Source organism: Plectrocnemia conspersa, unplaced genomic scaffold, assembly GCF_051122295.1.
Source record: "Plectrocnemia conspersa isolate PC_06_02 unplaced genomic scaffold, ASM5112229v1 ptg000009l, whole genome shotgun sequence".
NCBI lineage: Eukaryota > Metazoa > Arthropoda > Insecta > Trichoptera > Polycentropodidae > Plectrocnemia > Plectrocnemia conspersa.
Genome location: NW_028277173.1, coordinates 29,240,910 through 29,256,253, shown reverse-complemented (window position 1 = coordinate 29,256,253; position 15,344 = coordinate 29,240,910). Strand labels below are relative to the sequence as shown.

The window sequence follows — 15,344 nt, the reverse complement described above, 5'->3', positions numbered from 1 at the left end:
GACACCTCTTCAAATTGCATCATCTACAACTATACCTAGGACTGACGAACAAGTTGTTAATGATAAAATAATGTATCTGATGTGTGAAGAGGATATTGATCTGTGCAAAAGGAAGTCGTTTGTTTGTTAATTATTTTTTTGTAGATTTATATAAATATATGACTTTAAAAATGTTGTGTTTTTACTTCCAGCATGTTTTTATTTGCATTTTTAAATATGTATATTTTCTAGGTAAATATATTTTTTATGTATGAAAATGTATATTTATTATATGTAATTAATTTGTATTACTATATAAAAAAATATTTTAATAATTTTTGAAATATTACAGACTAGTCAATTTTTACCTACACCTGTTCCTGAAACATTCACGTACAAATCAAACATTATTTGACAGGTGCTACCCGGCTTAGAGATTTTCCGTGCGGCAACACTGTGCCGATCGACCATCGAGTCATGGCGATATCGGCCGAGAAACTGCGGCAACTGCTGACCGAGCGCTTGGAAGCCGTTCACGTGGTGAGTGCGCGCGGAGGTGCGTGGCGCAACTCCGCTCTGACGCCGCGGGTCGTTTCATTGCAGCCAAAATTCGCGTAAAATGCTGGCAGGCTCTCCCGGGTGCCTGCTGGGGTGCGCCCTGATGGTGGGCGCTCTGTTGCGCTGGTGCGTGTCTCTGTACCCGCACTCGGGGCAGGGCCGCCCGCCCATGTTCGGCGATTACGAGGCGCAGCGCCACTGGCAGGAGATAGCGCTGCACCTGCCGGCGCGCCATTGGTACCGCAACACAACGCAGAACGACCTGCAATACTGGGGGCTGGACTATCCGCCGCTCACCGCCTACCACAGCCTGGCGCTGGCCCGCCTGGCCGAGATCGCGGACCCTGACTCGGTGGCACTGTTCGCTTCGCGCGGCCACGAGACGCCGCGCCACAAGCTTTTCATGCGCTGGACCGTTTTCCTCTCGGACGTCTACTTCTACGCGCCTGCCGTCGTTGGCTACCACTTTGCTGCGCACCGCTCCAAGGTCAAGGAGATGAAGGCGCTGCGCCTCTCCACCGTCGGCCGTAACGTCTTCTTCCTGCCTGACGTGGCCAGCTGCTTCGCGCTGCTCTACCCGGGCTTGATCCTAGTCGACCACGGCCACTTCCAATACAACTGTGTGTCGCTCGGACTCTTCGTCTGGGCGGCGGTCTTCGTCAAGCTCGATAAGCTTTCGGCGGCCTCCTTTTTCTTCGCACTAGCGCTCAACTACAAACAGATGGAGCTATACCATGCCCTGCCGTTCTTCCTCTATATGCTGCGACGCTGCACACCTGCCGATCGCTCTGAAGCGAAGCGATGCGCCTTCTCTCTGTTCAAGATAGCCGCAGTCGTGCTGCTCACCTTCTTCGCCGTCTGGTTGCCATTCCTGACGGACTTCGAGACCTTCAGCGGCGTCGTCTCTAGACTGTTCCCTCTCGCCAGGGGCGTGTTCGAAGATAAAGTGGCCAATGCATGGTGCGTCGTCAACGTGTTCGTCAAGCTCAAGACCGTATACGACGACTTGACCATGGCTAAGATATGCGCTGCTACCACTCTGCTGGCCCTGCTGCCCTCCAGCTTAGACCTCTTCTTTCGACCGAGCGAGAACAAGTTCGCGCTGGCGCTTATTAACTCTTCGCTGTCGTTCTTCCTCTTCTCGTTCCAAGTCCACGAAAAGAGCATTCTTCTCTGCGCCATTCCGGTGTTGCTACACCTGCCTCTCGACCCCGTACCCTGCGTCTGGTTCCTCACGGCGACTACGTTCAGCATGCTACCTTTGCTGCTGAAGGACGGCCTGGCGGCCTGCTACGCCTCCCTCTCCTTGATCTACTTGGCTGCTTTCGGCGTCGCAGTCTCCGCGAGCGACCCTCGCATCTCGTTCTTCGACGCGTTCAACGTCACTAAAGTGAACAACGTCCTGAAGGGGACGAAGAGCGAGTACGGCGGAGCTTTCTACAAAGTCTTCAATTTTCTGTACGCAGCATCTCTCCTGACAATGGTCGCGTTGACCGTCTGCGCGCTGGTGGCGACGCCTCCGACCCGCTATCCAGACCTCTTCTCCCTCCTGATTTCCGGTTTTTCTTTTTGCATATTCTTTCTTTTCTATTTATACTTTAACTATTGTCAGTTTATAGTTCCTAACAAATACTACGTATTGTGCAAGAAGAAAGTGTGATCTCGAATAAAGGCTTAGAAGCGATACCGTCTTTTGTATTATATATCCGTCTTTTGTATTATGCTTCCGCCTTGTTGCGTGCGCTCAACCGACCTTTGCTCCTCAGGAGGTCGTCGACGAATCGGACGGATGCGGCGGGAAGTTTGCGGCCACGATCGTGTCGGACAAGTTTCTAGGAAAGCCGTCTCTGGCAAGGCACAGGTCGATATCAAACTCGTATCGGACTATCCGACGAACGTTTACATTATTGCAACTCGGATCGCGTTACAGGTTGGTCCACTCCGCGATAGAGGAGGAGCTGAAGACGATCCACGCCTTCTCGCAGAAGACATACACCGCGCAGCAGTGGAAAGACTTAAGCTGAATAAATACTGCTTGTAACTTTCTGTGAATAAACGCTTTTCTTTCTTCCCTATCGTTTGATCTTTCTTCCGTTAAAATGCCTCTATATAAAGCGTCCGCTCCGGGAAAAGTGATCCTGCACGGCGAACACTCGGTCGTCTATGGCAAGACCGCTCTGGCCGTCAGCCTCGGGATTCGAACCAGCGCCGCAATACAGGTATCTCTTTTAATTTTTGCATCTAGTTTTACAAAAGAGCTGACCAATCTCCCACACAGGAAGTACCCGAGAGACACCCCAAATCTTTTCACATCCTGTTGAAAAACTTATCACCCGAAGCGATCGTCTTCGACTGGGCGCGGGTCGTCGAAGATCTGACGAAGCGCACAGAGAGACTCTGCTTCGATTTCGCTTCGCCTGAGGCATTGGACCGCGAAAAGTATCTCGAGATCGTCACTGGTTTCGTGCAGAAGTACAAAGAAGAGACGGGATGGAATCCGCCCGATGCTACGTCTCAGGCGATCGTCATAGTGCTGTACGTTTTCTGCGCGTTCGCACAGATGGCATCCTACGAATTCTCATCTATAGATCTGAGCGTCGACTCTGAGTTGGAAATAGGCAGCGGCGTTGGAAGTTCAGCGTCGTTCGCCGTTGCGACCGTTGCCGTCATCTTGCATTACGTTCGCGCCAAATCCGCGCGCTATTCACTATCGCGCAACTTCAGAGCGTTCAGCGATACAGAAAAGAAACTTATAAACGACTGGGCTTTTGAATGCGAAAAAATCAGTCACGGAAATCCGTCCGGTGTGGATAACAGCGTATGCACATACGGCTCCATAGTAGAATTCAGGAAGGGCAGCGAACCTGCGTTTCGCTCGCTCCGAGCCGGTTTACGGGTGTGTTTGGTGAACACGAACGTGAAGAGGAACACAAAGACTCAAGTGCAGAAAGTAGTCTCGCTCAGAAGCAGACACGAAGACGTAGTAGATAAATTAATGGAATCGTGCGACAGCGTCGCCTTAGCAGCACTCGCGGTGAGTACCGAGACGACTTCTTAAAAATATTACATAATTTTATAAATGCGATATTCGGCAGGTCGTGAACGGGGCAGACGGCGAATTAGACGCTTCTAGTTATCAAAAGTTAAAGGTTGGTTAATTTGACATTGCTACAAAAAATTAACTTTCACTTAAATATTTCATATTCGAAAGCATGTAAAAAAGACACGTTCGCACGAAAAAATATTTTAGGAGCTCTTTGAGATCAACCACTGTCTGCTGAGAGCCCTCGGCGTATCGCATCCCAGCCTCGAACTGGTGCACGAGACGGCCGAGAGCCTCGGTTACGGCTGTAAGCTGACTGGTGCCGGAGGCGGGGGGTAATGAAATCGTCGTACAATCTTTTCGAGTGAACGTTTCTCGCAATTCACTGTCGTTTATTTCAGATTTGCAATCGTTCTGTTGCCGCCGGACACCGAAGTCGACGAACTAACGAGCAAACTAAACGGACTCGGATTCCAAACTCGCGTCGCTCGCTTGGGAGGCAGCGGAGCGACAGTCGACGTCTGAACGTACTCCGATGTCGCTTTTCAATTTTGGTGGCGGGTATGATTAGAAAAACTGCAAGACTACCGTCACGATTATAATTAAATTTATCGCTTCAAATATGGCGGAAGTACAAATATTGTAAGAAAATATCGACACCTACACGTTGTAATCTTACGCAGTAAACGAATAAAAAAATATACAACAGTCAAAAAAAGTTTTTTATGTACACGAGAAATCCCTCCGCCGGCGCGCACTTTCATACTAATCAATCTTGGCCAAGTGCTCCGGCACGTCGATCTTCTGACTCATGATGGACGAAAAGACAAGTTCGGTGTTGCAGACGATGTTCAGGTTCTTCTCGGCCTGCAGAAGATAGTAGACCAGGTGCAAGTCGTTCATGTCCGTCAGCACCAGGTAACTGTACGGCTTCTCCTTGTGGATCTCCTGAATGGAGGCATAAGACTTGCGGTTTTTCTCCACCTTTCCGCCGCACGTCTCTATCATTTCGGCGAGGACGCTCTTACTCGGCTGCACGCAGGGGGTCATGTAAAACGTGACCCCTTCGAAGAGCTTTCGCCTCTTTCCGACAGGCGAAGCGATTACCTCTGACAGGTTGCACTTGTATGTGGCGTCGAATGACTCGTCTCGCAGCGGGAACTCAGCCTCTTCAACGAACTTGCCCGCCTTGTGGCTCTCCACCAGCCACGAAGTCGTCAGGACGTGTTTGACGGTCACGAGGGCTGAGACGAATTTGGGGGTTCTCACCAGCCTGCCCATCACCAGATGGGTAGCCTCAGAGGGCTGCGCCGCAACGAATCCTCCGAGTCGTCTGAAATGTCGGAGTTAAAATTCAAATAAAAATCTAATATAATGTTGCATGTTTTTAGATTTATTCAAAAATTAATTCAACTTAAATTATCATACTAGTCACTAGAATGAACATTGTCATTAGTATAGTAATTGATTGTGATTTTATGTTGATAGTTTTCTTAGTTACTGTATCTTGTGATATTGCATTTTTAACTTGAAATAAAATAGACACGATCTTTATTTTGCATTTGATATGAAAAGGTTCAGGAAAATATGATAATCGTCTTCAGGAAATGAAAGTGGAGTGAGAAAGATAAGGTTTTCAACTTAATCTTCTTAGTGTAATTAATTTAATTTATTATTTACAAAGAAAATTGACAATAATTGGACTTTGAATAACATTGGAAAATACAAAAAATGAGATGTGTTAAAAATGATCAGAAATGCACATAAATTATTGCTAAATAAATTTTAAAAAATGTACAATATCTATTTTAACTTCTATTATCCAATCGACGTTTGCCGCCTTCTTTGCATGTAGAAGCGGTTACTTTTTCGATTTTTTTGAAAACATATTAAAGGGGTTACCTTAGTAATACTCATTGGTAATTATTGTACAAGATATATTAAACAATATTTTTGTAGAATTATTAACAGTAAAATATCGTTGTGCGTCACTGGCGTCAAGTTAGAGAATATGACCTTAACACATTGTTTGCTGACTACATCAAATTTATTTTCAATTGTTGGTGCTATGCGGGACCGGTAAAAATACGTTTTTTTTTGTTGACTGATGGTAGAAGTCGGATAACGTAATTATATTGCGTTATTTTAACAACGGTTTTCATTACTGTCTGTTAGATCAAAGTTCACACAGCACAAAGCACTTCTATACTTTTTTTAGTATATGATTAATTGTAATAAATATCAATATAGTTTGTGATATATTTTTTGTCAAATAATGAACCAACCTTTAATTTCACATAGTTAAAACCTTGAAACATATCGTATTTATGCCAATTTTTTAATGGGCTGCTTTTGTATCGCAACTTTGTTCAAACTTATTTTTTATACCTGGATGGAATGGTTCATTGACATGGGGCTGGCGGAAGGGATTTTTTTTATTATGTGTTAATTTTACTATATAAATGGTTCTTCAATAGATAATTAGAGTTTATAAACGTAGTATATGGTATATTTTCGCCAGTGCCAGGCAAGATATGGCACGCAATTATGCGCACAAACAATTTATTAACATATGAGAATATGACCTGAGCAAAATAGTCGATTAAGATATACGAAGAAATTTGAATTAAAAAAACAATAATTATGTACAACTAGCTGCGGTACGTCGCGATAGTGAGTGACTGACAGCTAGTTAGATACGTTTGTTTAACACTAGATTTAAGGTACAAACCTGTCAATGTGACGAGTGTCATTAAAAATAGGTACATAGTAACCAGATTTTCAAAAATAAGAAGTTTCAGAAAATAAAAATATTGTCAGAAAAATCAAATCAGAAACCCATCAATTCGATGGGTGCCGTAAATAATTGTTTAAAAAATATTAAGTTGAATAATATGGTGGAACCCTTTCATCGTTTTCACAAAAGGCCAGAAATGATATTACACTTTTCACTGCTTGATAAATAGTAATGAAAATGTTGTCTTTGGTAGTCTATTTTTTAGTTTGGTTAATTTGTTTAGGTTTTGGTTTGAACAGCAACATTTGAACATTTGCAACTGGCAACAGATGTAAAAGTAGCGCATGCTAAAGTTACATTCTTTCCACTATAAAACAGATACTTTCCAGCAGTAAAGTAGTTCTAAAAAAAATAGTACCGGAACGCTACCCCATGTCAACACAATTAATGAGATATGTGGGTTGTGCAGATCAAGTGTTTCATTTTCAAGATCTGTTTAAATTTATTTGGTCTTCTTGAACGAATAAACAGATCTTCTAATAAACCTTTGTTAAAAGATCTATTTAGAATGACGGCGCCAAGCTCTAAACATTTGGTTACATAAATATGTTTTTAAATGTAAGCAGTGGAAACGAGCAGCGGCGAAAACAGTGAACCCTCCATTAATAACTATGCAACGAATATGCTTAAAAGGATATAGCACAGCAATGTGACAAAACGAGGATTTATTTGTATAGCACAAAGTTTTACATTTATAATCCAAATTATTCAAGTGGAAAGTATCAAACTTATAGAGGATACTATTGAATTTATAGTGCAATTAGTTAACTCTTGGTTCAATTATTATAAAACAACACTAAGGCATAACGAGTAATCGGCATACGCACTTGACTATATTGGCGTACGGTTCCGGATCTCTAATAGAAGAGAACATGACGCGGGGAGCTTCGGCCGGATCGGGCCACTCGACGCGCGTTATGTTGGTCGATAGCAAAGCGGCTGCGGAGAGACGAGGCTTCTTGGCTTTAAGCGACGGCACCGTCGGCAAAGCCCCTCGCTTTACGCGTTCGTGAGATTCTTGTGTAATGTTTATTGGCATTTTCCACGAATCTACAAAAAAAAAGTTTCTTATGAATTTGCAACAAATTTCGTCAGTGCGATTTTCAGTCGTCCTTACTCATCAAATGGGGCACCAGAGTGTAGTCCATTCTGAACGGGTTAGCGGCGTTAAACTGCTGATACTTGGTGTGCTCCAGCTGAGGAACGATCGTGACGCTTTAGATATTAGGCGGTAAATGTGGAATAAAAAGCACGGAAGATTACAAACCTGAGCCAGGGCGCTCATGTTGCCAAGGAGCAGGTCTGTCAACCACTGGACGGACACCGCCGGTATTCCCCACTCTCTCGCCCTCTGGTACTTGACGCCTTCGGGTCTCCGGCATATCAGGACGGTGTTGTCGCGAGACATGTACGTCGTCAACTGCAAAGTCGGAGATCGAATAGTGAGACGCACTAGACTAGCGAGCGGACGTCGACCGTACCTTCGCCCCCGCGTGTTCCAACATAAAGCGCACGCGATCTCGCTCTTCGCCGGTGAAACCCGTCATCGACGCTCGGTGTTTGTGCGCGGGACGGTCATGCTGAGCGTACATAAGCGGCAAGTGCAGCGCTTGCCACGGCGGAGCCACTTGCTTTCTGGTCATGGTGTCCGACAGCCAGTAAGCAGTGACGCAGCGCTTCACGTCTCTCAGCGCCTGAAAAATCGTCCGTTGAGTCTCTCGAGAAGTTTAGATCGAAATAAAATCATAGGACGCTCACTTGCATGACGACTCCGTGCTTTTGAGTCTGAGCCAACACGTGAGTAACTCTGGGACAGTAGCTGGGCTCCACTTCGCCGCCGTGCCTGCCAACGGCCTCCGTCCATTGTTTGATGTTGTGGTCGGGGCCGTTTCCGTATTCCACTATGTGAAATATGCATCCCAGTAAGAACAGGTCCGGAGGAAGCTTGAGATTAGGATTGTGCCCATAGAACTGCACGCGAGGAAGCGTCGCTGCCGACTGTGGAGTGGGCGCTGGGACCCTCCCCGGCGCCCCGACGACGTTGGCTGCCGCACCCATGCTGTAGGCGGGCTTCGCTAAAGTCTGCTGCTGGAGAAAGTGGTTCGTGAGACGTTGCGAGTTTTCGACGGGTAGAATAGGACAAATACCTGATGGGGGTGCGGCGAGACGGGCAGCTGATGATGCAGCGTCCCTTGAGCAGCCGACAGCGCTCTCCTCTGTTGTAGCGTCTGAACGACTTCGACGGGAGCTCTCGGAGGCGCGTTGTGCGCAGCGGTCATCAGTCTTAAAAATAAACGAATATTGAAACATCAGCCACTAAAAGTAGACTCCCAGTCGAAATAATCAATTACCGTAGCGTTCCAGCTGCAGAGGGCTCCGTCGCGTCCTGATGCGGCGGTTGATTGTTCTGCAATCTAATACTGAGCAAGTTGGCTAGTGCCGTTTTGGTACGCGCATTCACTGAAACATTAAATGCAACGTCATCGAAAAGAAAATAATAACAATAATAAGAAAGCTCGCATCGATTATTGCTCGTACCTTGTTCTAGAGTCAGGCCCTGTTGAATGGCAACGGGATCGGTAACTTGCGCGGCCATCTCGGCCATGCCGGCTCCCGGGATCTGCCTAGTTGCAACCACAGTCTGCGGATTGAGATTCGATTGCATGTTTCCAGGCTGTAAGTCGTGTAAATAAATTGGTCAAATGAAAGAATTGAAAAAAACTTAGGATAATAAAAAAATAACGAAAATATTAATTAAAAAAGCTGTTAGCTAGTATTAAACATTGGTGATATTTTTATACCGACTAGTTGTAAGTGGGTAAAAATATTATAAAATTAAAATATGCTTCAAAATTAAACATATAAAACAAAAAAATAGGATTCTGATATTTATGGTAGTTATTAACACTTTACATACCAGGCATTATTCATAAAAATGCAGCAGTGCGGCAGGGCTTATTTGCGAAAATTAGAACCTAAACCTAAATTTTTTAAGCCATCATAACTTTTGAATTGGTTAACATTTTACTGTCAAATTTAAAATACAGTTTCGCAAAGATTGCTTTTTATATTCACATTGGTAAAATCAGTAAATTTCAAACTGTGGATATAAACAAATTGTGTTTAGAATCACCAAATATACATATTTAAAAAAAAAAAGATACAGATTATGTAAAATGGTGAAATACCTTTACTCATTACAAAAGCAACAAATATTAAACTTTGTGACTATAATAATTTCTTTATTTTTAACAATTTATAGTCGATTTACACAATGATATTCGCACGACCAATATTGGTGTTTTTGGTCTAGCACTGTAACGTTTTAGTTAACCCTCGGACATTTTAGTTATCTTCTGGCTGCTACAAGAAAACATTTGTAGACCACATTTGTTTTTTACTACAATTTATTTTGACTTTTGCGGTTTTTCAAATATTATATTGTGTTATTGTAATCTTTTAACAATATTGTGACAATACATTTTTACAATAAAATCATACAATTTTTTACTATAAAATTTTAATTATTTTTATTATGTAATTTTTACTGTGATTGTTACAAAATCGATGAAAGAGAAGAAACTTTTAAGGATCATCTTTACCAACCTTCTAGTAAAGATAAAGAAGACATCAATGATCAGTGATTCTGAAGTAGTTTTTGGGTCACAACTCCACATAAGTCATGCGTTTGTCTTCAAATATTATTCGGAAGATATTTCCGATGTGACATTGGATTAAATTATGATAACTCTAATGTTTATATTAAAAACTTATTTGACAAATTTCTTTTTAAAATTTTGTGATTCTTTTTTAAAACAACCCCTTGAAAGAAAGCTAGATATTTTTTCCCAAGTTTCGCAATAATATGTCAACTCTTACCTTCCTTTGTGAATTTTGAGGGGCCTAGTCGTAAAATTCTAATTGTAATCTATCTGAATATATATTCTAAATAAAATATTTTACCAAAAAATATATTCTGAAATGAAAGGACTGTAGCCAAAAGGTTTCCATATTCAGAATATAAATAATTCCCATATTTATGATTACCTTAATAAATGTCATTTCTTAAGATATTTTTAATAGTTCTAAAACTTTATCCAAAATATACATATAATAGTCATCCATCTTTACTGCATACAAATTAATTTTTGATAATTTGAGAAATTCATCTGGATTATAAATTAAAAAACCCATAACTAATTTGAATATGTTATTAACTAATAAATGATAAAAACTTGAAAATAAAAATGAATTACTGCAGAAATACGCATGATGTTCACAGCGATGACACAACACAGACTATTGTATCAAGCACCTGCTGCATCCGCTGAGCAATCCAAGGCAGAATATTTTTTATTAATTCCAGATGTTGAATGAATGGTTGTAGAATGAGAAATCGGTTTCTTTTAAACTGTTACCTGATGTTTACGATAAAAAAAAATTCAAAATAAATTTAAATTATTTAAAATAAACTGGTAAAAAAACAGTGTCGAGTTCAACTCGACATATAAGTTCAGAGGGTTAATTATTATTATTTATATTATTGTGTCAATTCATATACTATGCATATTACAAAAGAAGGTATATAAAATGTTATAAATTATAGTAGAAAATAAATGTTCAATACAAATAAAAACGTTTAAATTGACAGGTTTCTGATTTTATTTTTATCAGACAGTATTTTTTCTGTTTTTTTTTTTATATTTGAATAATGCAAATATATTAACACTATTTTTATTTTCAAAAACTTATTTTTAAAAATCACTATATACCTATTTTTAGCCCTTTAAATGCGAGTGCTTTCAATTTATTATCATGATTTATCACACACTATGAAAATTATAATATAAAAAAAATATTTCTAATAATATATTTTAATTTTTTTATTTGTATACCAGGAAAATTGTTGCATTATTTTCCTGGTTTTATCTGATATAAATTTTATAATTTCTATATTCTTTATTAATTATTTTTTATAAAATGATTGTCAAAAACATTTATATATTTTTTTTCTTTTCCCCTCATTTTATCACTTTTTACTTTTTTAATTTCAATTCTGAAAGTGAATAAAGATGCAGCAGAGAATGACTATAAACATATAAAAAAATCACAATTATATCTTTTACTTTTTTTTAGTTGATAATTGACATATTTCCTGACTTTTTATGAAATTTAATTCTGCACATAAAGGGTTAATGACAACCGTAAAATTGATGGGTTTATACCCTTAAATCTAGTGTTAATAAGAAACACAAAAACAAGGGTATCTAAACCCAAAAGCAATAAAGATTTTATTTCTATTAATCTGGATTTTTGACTTCTGAGAAGTGGTAATTATTTTTGCGCCCCCCTATTGACCAAAATTCGTTTTTTTTCGGACATTTTGACCAATACTCTCATATCATAAGTGTGTTGTTTGTAATTTAGACTAAACTATAATTAGTTTTAGAACTTTCATTGGGTTTGGTTAATTTGTTTAAGTTAGGTTTGGGTTTGGACAGCAAATGTACGTTTCATGTCAGATTGAGTTTGACGGATATTATAAAATAGCATATAATTTTATTAGCGCCTATCAGTTCTAGTGTTAAATTATTCACTTGGGACTGAACTAAAAACCGAAAAGGTTATTATTTTTATATATATATATATATATATATTTTAATTGAACCGGGATGTAAACCGAAATGAAAAAATAACGATTCAAAGCCATGGATTATAAGTTTGACTATAGCATTATTTTTTTCTACTCTCTGAAAGATACAGATTAGATCGAGAGTTTGTTGTTTTAATTTTGACTCAAGTAAAAATTTGATATTCCAAAAACAATAATAAAAACAACTTTAATATCAACAAAATAAAGTAAGCTGCAGATTTTTGTCTGTCCACTTACAACTGTCGGTATGTTAAACAAAGGTGATTAAAAATTATGTAAAGGAATTATTGCGGATAATTTTGATTTAAGTAAAAATAAATATCGCCAATCAGCAAAATAAATTCCGTTTTCGTTCGGACGCGCATAAAACGCGAATAACAAGAGCGACGGTTACTTGTAGTTGAGGCTGCGTCTGTTTAAACGCATGGTCCCGTACTTGAGCTTGAATCCTCTGAATTCGCTGATGCTGCCTCAGCTGAAGCTGCGCATACTGCTGCTGTTGCTGCTGATGAGGTATCTGTTGTTGCTGCGCGAGCTGCGGTTGCTGCTGGACGAGCTGCGGCTGCTGCTGAACGAGCTGCTGTTGCTGCTGCGCGAGTTGCTGCTGAACCAGCTGCTGCTGTTGAACGAGCTGAGGTTGTTGCTGCATTTGCGCTTGCTGTTGCTGGACTGCGACAGGCGACTCTGCGGTCGCCGCCGCCGGATTGCGAACGCCTTGCTGCTGAACCCACTGGATCTGCAGAGCGGAACGTAACGTGAGTGACGAATGGACAAACTTTTATGCATTTACGTACCTGCTGATTGGGATTCGCCCCCGAAGCGAGTTGGCCGCGCACCAGCGTCAGAGTCTGGGCAGCGGGGTGGCCCTGCTGCTGTTGCTGCACGACGCGTTGAGCGGACAGCTGCCTCCGCTTCTGCAACTGGGCGACGAACAGCGCCCGCTGCTGCGGATCCATCTGCTGCAGCTGGGCGTGCGTCTGCGCGTCCAGATGTATGAGCTGTCTGCCCGGGCCGGTCCCCCACGATGCCCGCTGGCCGACGGTTCCGGCCTGGCCAGCCGCGATCTGCTGTCGCTGCTGCAAGAACTGCTGTTGCTGCCAGGCGATCATCTGTGGCCCTCCTTGCTGTGAGACCATCTGCTGGCCGCCCTGGGGCGCCATTTGTCCTTGTTGTTGCATCAGCTGGGGCGGTTGGTTCGAGATCTGCTGCTGCTGGACGACCGGCGCCATCGGGCGGTGCACTTGGGTCTGCTGTCCCCCCGACGACGCGATCTGCTGCGTCAATATCTGCTGGCCGTTCTGCGCCGGCGCCTGCGCGAGCATCTGAGGCCCGCCCTGCGTCTGAATCTGCTGCCCGCTTTGGGGCTGAATCTGCTGGACGGCCTGAGTTAAGATCTGGCGACCGGCCAGCGTCTGCTGGCCCTGCGCGAAGAGCTGTCCGCCCTGAGCAAACATCTGCTGGCCCCCCTGGGCGACCAGCTGAGGCGCGCCCTGCGGCGGAGCTTGCTGGACGTTCTGCTGGATAGCGATCTGCTGGCCGACCTGGGCAGACGCGGCGACCTGAGACAGGACCTGCTGGCCGCTCTGCGTCAGAATCTGACGCCCGCCTTGCGCGGCGATCTGCTGACCCGGCTGGGCGGAGATCTGCTGGCCGGTCTGCGTCGGCGCTTGTTGGCCGCCTTGAATCGGGATCTGCCGGCCGGCCTGGGCGAAGACCTGGCGGCCTGCCTGCGCCTGCTGCTGGCCGGCCTGCGACAGGATCTGCTGTCCGGCCTGGTTCAAAATCTGCTGGCCCGCCTGCGTCAAAATCTGCTGGCCGGCCTGCGTCAAGATCTGGCGGCCGGCGCGCGACATCGGCTGACCGAGCTGCGGCGCCTGCTGAACGACGCGAGACGGCTGAGGCGATATCTGATCCGGCGCCTGCGCTCGCACCGGCGACTGCGGAGGCACTCGAGCGACCCCCGCCTGCAGCGGCGTCGTCGGCCGACTCTGCGCGGCCAGCTGCTGCAGCTGCTGCTGTTGCGCCTGTTGGGCGGCGATCTGCTGCCTAACGGGCGACGCGTCCGCCGTCGGTCTGGGCGCGGCGCCGCGGACGATCGGAGGCGCCTGTCTCCAGCCGGGCTGCTGCTGTTGCTGTTCGGGGACCGCTGGCCTGGCCCGGTTCGCCGGCGCTCTGGGGGGCGGGCGCGGCTGCTGCGCGGGTCTCGGCGGGCGCTGAGCGCGGTGCTGCTGCAGCAGACGCTGCTGCTGAGCGCGCACGGCGTCGAAGCCCTGGGGAGCTGACGGGCGCTGCGGCGGCTGCGGTCGCCCGCGCGGCATGCGCTGCTTGAGTTTGTCCACTAGCGCGAGCGTGCCGTCCTGGTCGGGGGCGGCGGGCGGAGGGTCGTCGCGAAACTCGAAGGGGCGCGACGGCGACGGCGAGGGCGCAGGCGGCGGCGGAGTGGGCGGCGTCAGTAGCTTGGGGTGATAGTCGCGGGAGGGCGCAGGGGCATCGCGGGTCGCGCTGTCGAGCACCCAGTCGGGCGTGACGAGCTCGAGGCCGCGCGCTTCGGCCGCCCGGTAGCGCGCGCCCTCCGCCCGTCCGGCCACCAAGTGCGTGCACTCTGGGTCGAGGCGCAGCTTGGCGCGGCCGCCGCCGAACGCTAGCAGCGCGTACAGGGCCTTAGCGTCGCGAGGGGCGAGGCGCGCCAGGCACGCCACCACGCCGCGGAAGGGGCGCACTCGCCCCTTAGACTGCGGGGGGCAGTAGGCGGCGCAAGAGGCGAGGCGTCCCAGGCGCAGGCACGCGCCCGCCCAGCGCCAGCCCACGGCCGGGATCTCGTACAGCTCCTCGGCCTCGACCAGCTCCTGCTCGAGAGCGTCGGGACCGCATATCAGGTGCGTGACGAACTCCGAGAAATACTTGGCTCTCTCGGCGCCCCCCGCGCGCAGGGCCTCGAGCGCCCGAGCCGGCACGGAGCCCGACGTGTAGAAGCGCACGGCGGCGAACGGCCGCGAGGGACCACAGCCCGCCATGCGCCGCCGTAAACATGTCAAACGCCGCCGCCGCCGCCGTCGCCGGTCCCGCGGCGCTAACGCCGAGCGTGAGACGCTAATGAGCCGCTAAATCACATATTACAATTTATATATCAAATTTTCCTCCCTTATCTGTTATTAAAAATCTCAACCGTTTCTTTCCAGCCTTCTTTTCAACTCGATTTTCTCAGATATCTCAAATCCGTATTCACAACACCTTTCCTATTCATTTTCACGCGCCCATACTACACATTTTTGTCAGAGAATTTCACAAGAGAGAGATGGGTTCCCGTGACAGAG

The 15,344-nt window shown here is 45.3% G+C and overlaps 3 protein-coding genes across 7 annotated transcripts; 2 read left to right on the top strand and 1 right to left on the bottom strand.

Moving 5' to 3' along the window:
• The first annotated feature begins 429 nt into the window (after positions 1-429).
• gny (ALG6 alpha-1,3-glucosyltransferase garnysstan) lies at positions 430-2,221 on the top strand. Of its 2 annotated transcripts, XM_088192623.1 has the most exons (2): positions 430-708; positions 1,040-2,221. In XM_088192623.1, exon 2 carries the CDS (start codon positions 1,259-1,261, stop codon positions 2,195-2,197), a length of 939 nt encoding a protein of 312 aa, XP_088048749.1. In that variant the 5' UTR covers positions 430-708; positions 1,040-1,258; the 3' UTR covers positions 2,198-2,221. The 2 variants fall into 2 exon arrangements, with proteins under 2 accessions (XP_088048749.1, XP_088048748.1); XM_088192622.1 differs by having other exon boundaries at positions 430-2,221.
• Mvk (Mevalonate kinase) lies at positions 430-4,231 on the top strand. Its single transcript, XM_088192624.1, has 8 exons — positions 430-519; positions 2,304-2,398; positions 2,468-2,542; positions 2,606-2,756; positions 2,816-3,571; positions 3,633-3,686; positions 3,788-3,915; positions 3,982-4,231. The coding sequence occupies exons 1-8, from the start codon at positions 457-459 to the stop codon at positions 4,103-4,105; spliced, it is 1,446 nt and encodes a 481-aa protein (XP_088048750.1). The 5' UTR covers positions 430-456; the 3' UTR covers positions 4,106-4,231.
• On the bottom strand, positions 4,166-15,094 carry LOC148232554 (uncharacterized). Of its 4 annotated transcripts, none has more exons than XM_088192617.1 (11): positions 12,825-15,094; positions 12,425-12,766; positions 8,916-9,051; positions 8,729-8,837; positions 8,525-8,660; positions 8,136-8,465; positions 7,859-8,071; positions 7,645-7,797; positions 7,495-7,573; positions 7,205-7,427; positions 4,166-4,913 (listed from the first exon to the last, which is right to left on the bottom strand). In XM_088192617.1, the coding sequence occupies exons 1-11, from the start codon at positions 15,042-15,044 to the stop codon at positions 4,346-4,348; spliced, it is 4,509 nt and encodes a 1,502-aa protein (XP_088048743.1). In that variant the 5' UTR covers positions 15,045-15,094; the 3' UTR covers positions 4,166-4,345. The 4 variants fall into 4 exon arrangements, with proteins under 4 accessions (XP_088048743.1, XP_088048745.1, XP_088048746.1 ...); XM_088192619.1 differs by having other exon boundaries at positions 8,136-8,462; XM_088192620.1 differs by having other exon boundaries at positions 12,467-12,766.
• Between the last annotated feature and the right edge of the window lie 250 nt (positions 15,095-15,344).

Bases quoted from the DNA above. Each gene is read 5' to 3' on its own strand.
- Mvk (XM_088192624.1), top strand. From the start codon at position 457: ATGGCGATATCGGCCGAGAAACTGCGGCAACTGCTGACCGAGCGCTTG. The intron at 3,572-3,632 runs GTGAGTACCGAG...GATATTCGGCAG, and splicing joins TCGCCTTAGCAGCACTCGCG to GTCGTGAACGGGGCAGACGG. The intron at 3,916-3,981 runs GTAATGAAATCG...CGTTTATTTCAG, and splicing joins ACTGGTGCCGGAGGCGGGGG to ATTTGCAATCGTTCTGTTGC.
- gny (XM_088192622.1), top strand. From the start codon at position 599: ATGCTGGCAGGCTCTCCCGGGTGCCTGCTGGGGTGCGCCCTGATGGTG.
- LOC148232554 (XM_088192617.1), bottom strand. From the start codon at position 15,044: ATGGCGGGCTGTGGTCCCTCGCGGCCGTTCGCCGCCGTGCGCTTCTAC. The intron at 8,661-8,728 runs GTAATTGATTAT...TTTATTTTTAAG, and splicing joins TCTGCAGCTGGAACGCTACG to ACTGATGACCGCTGCGCACA. The intron at 8,072-8,135 runs GTGAGCGTCCTA...ACGATTTTTCAG, and splicing joins AGCACGGAGTCGTCATGCAA to GCGCTGAGAGACGTGAAGCG.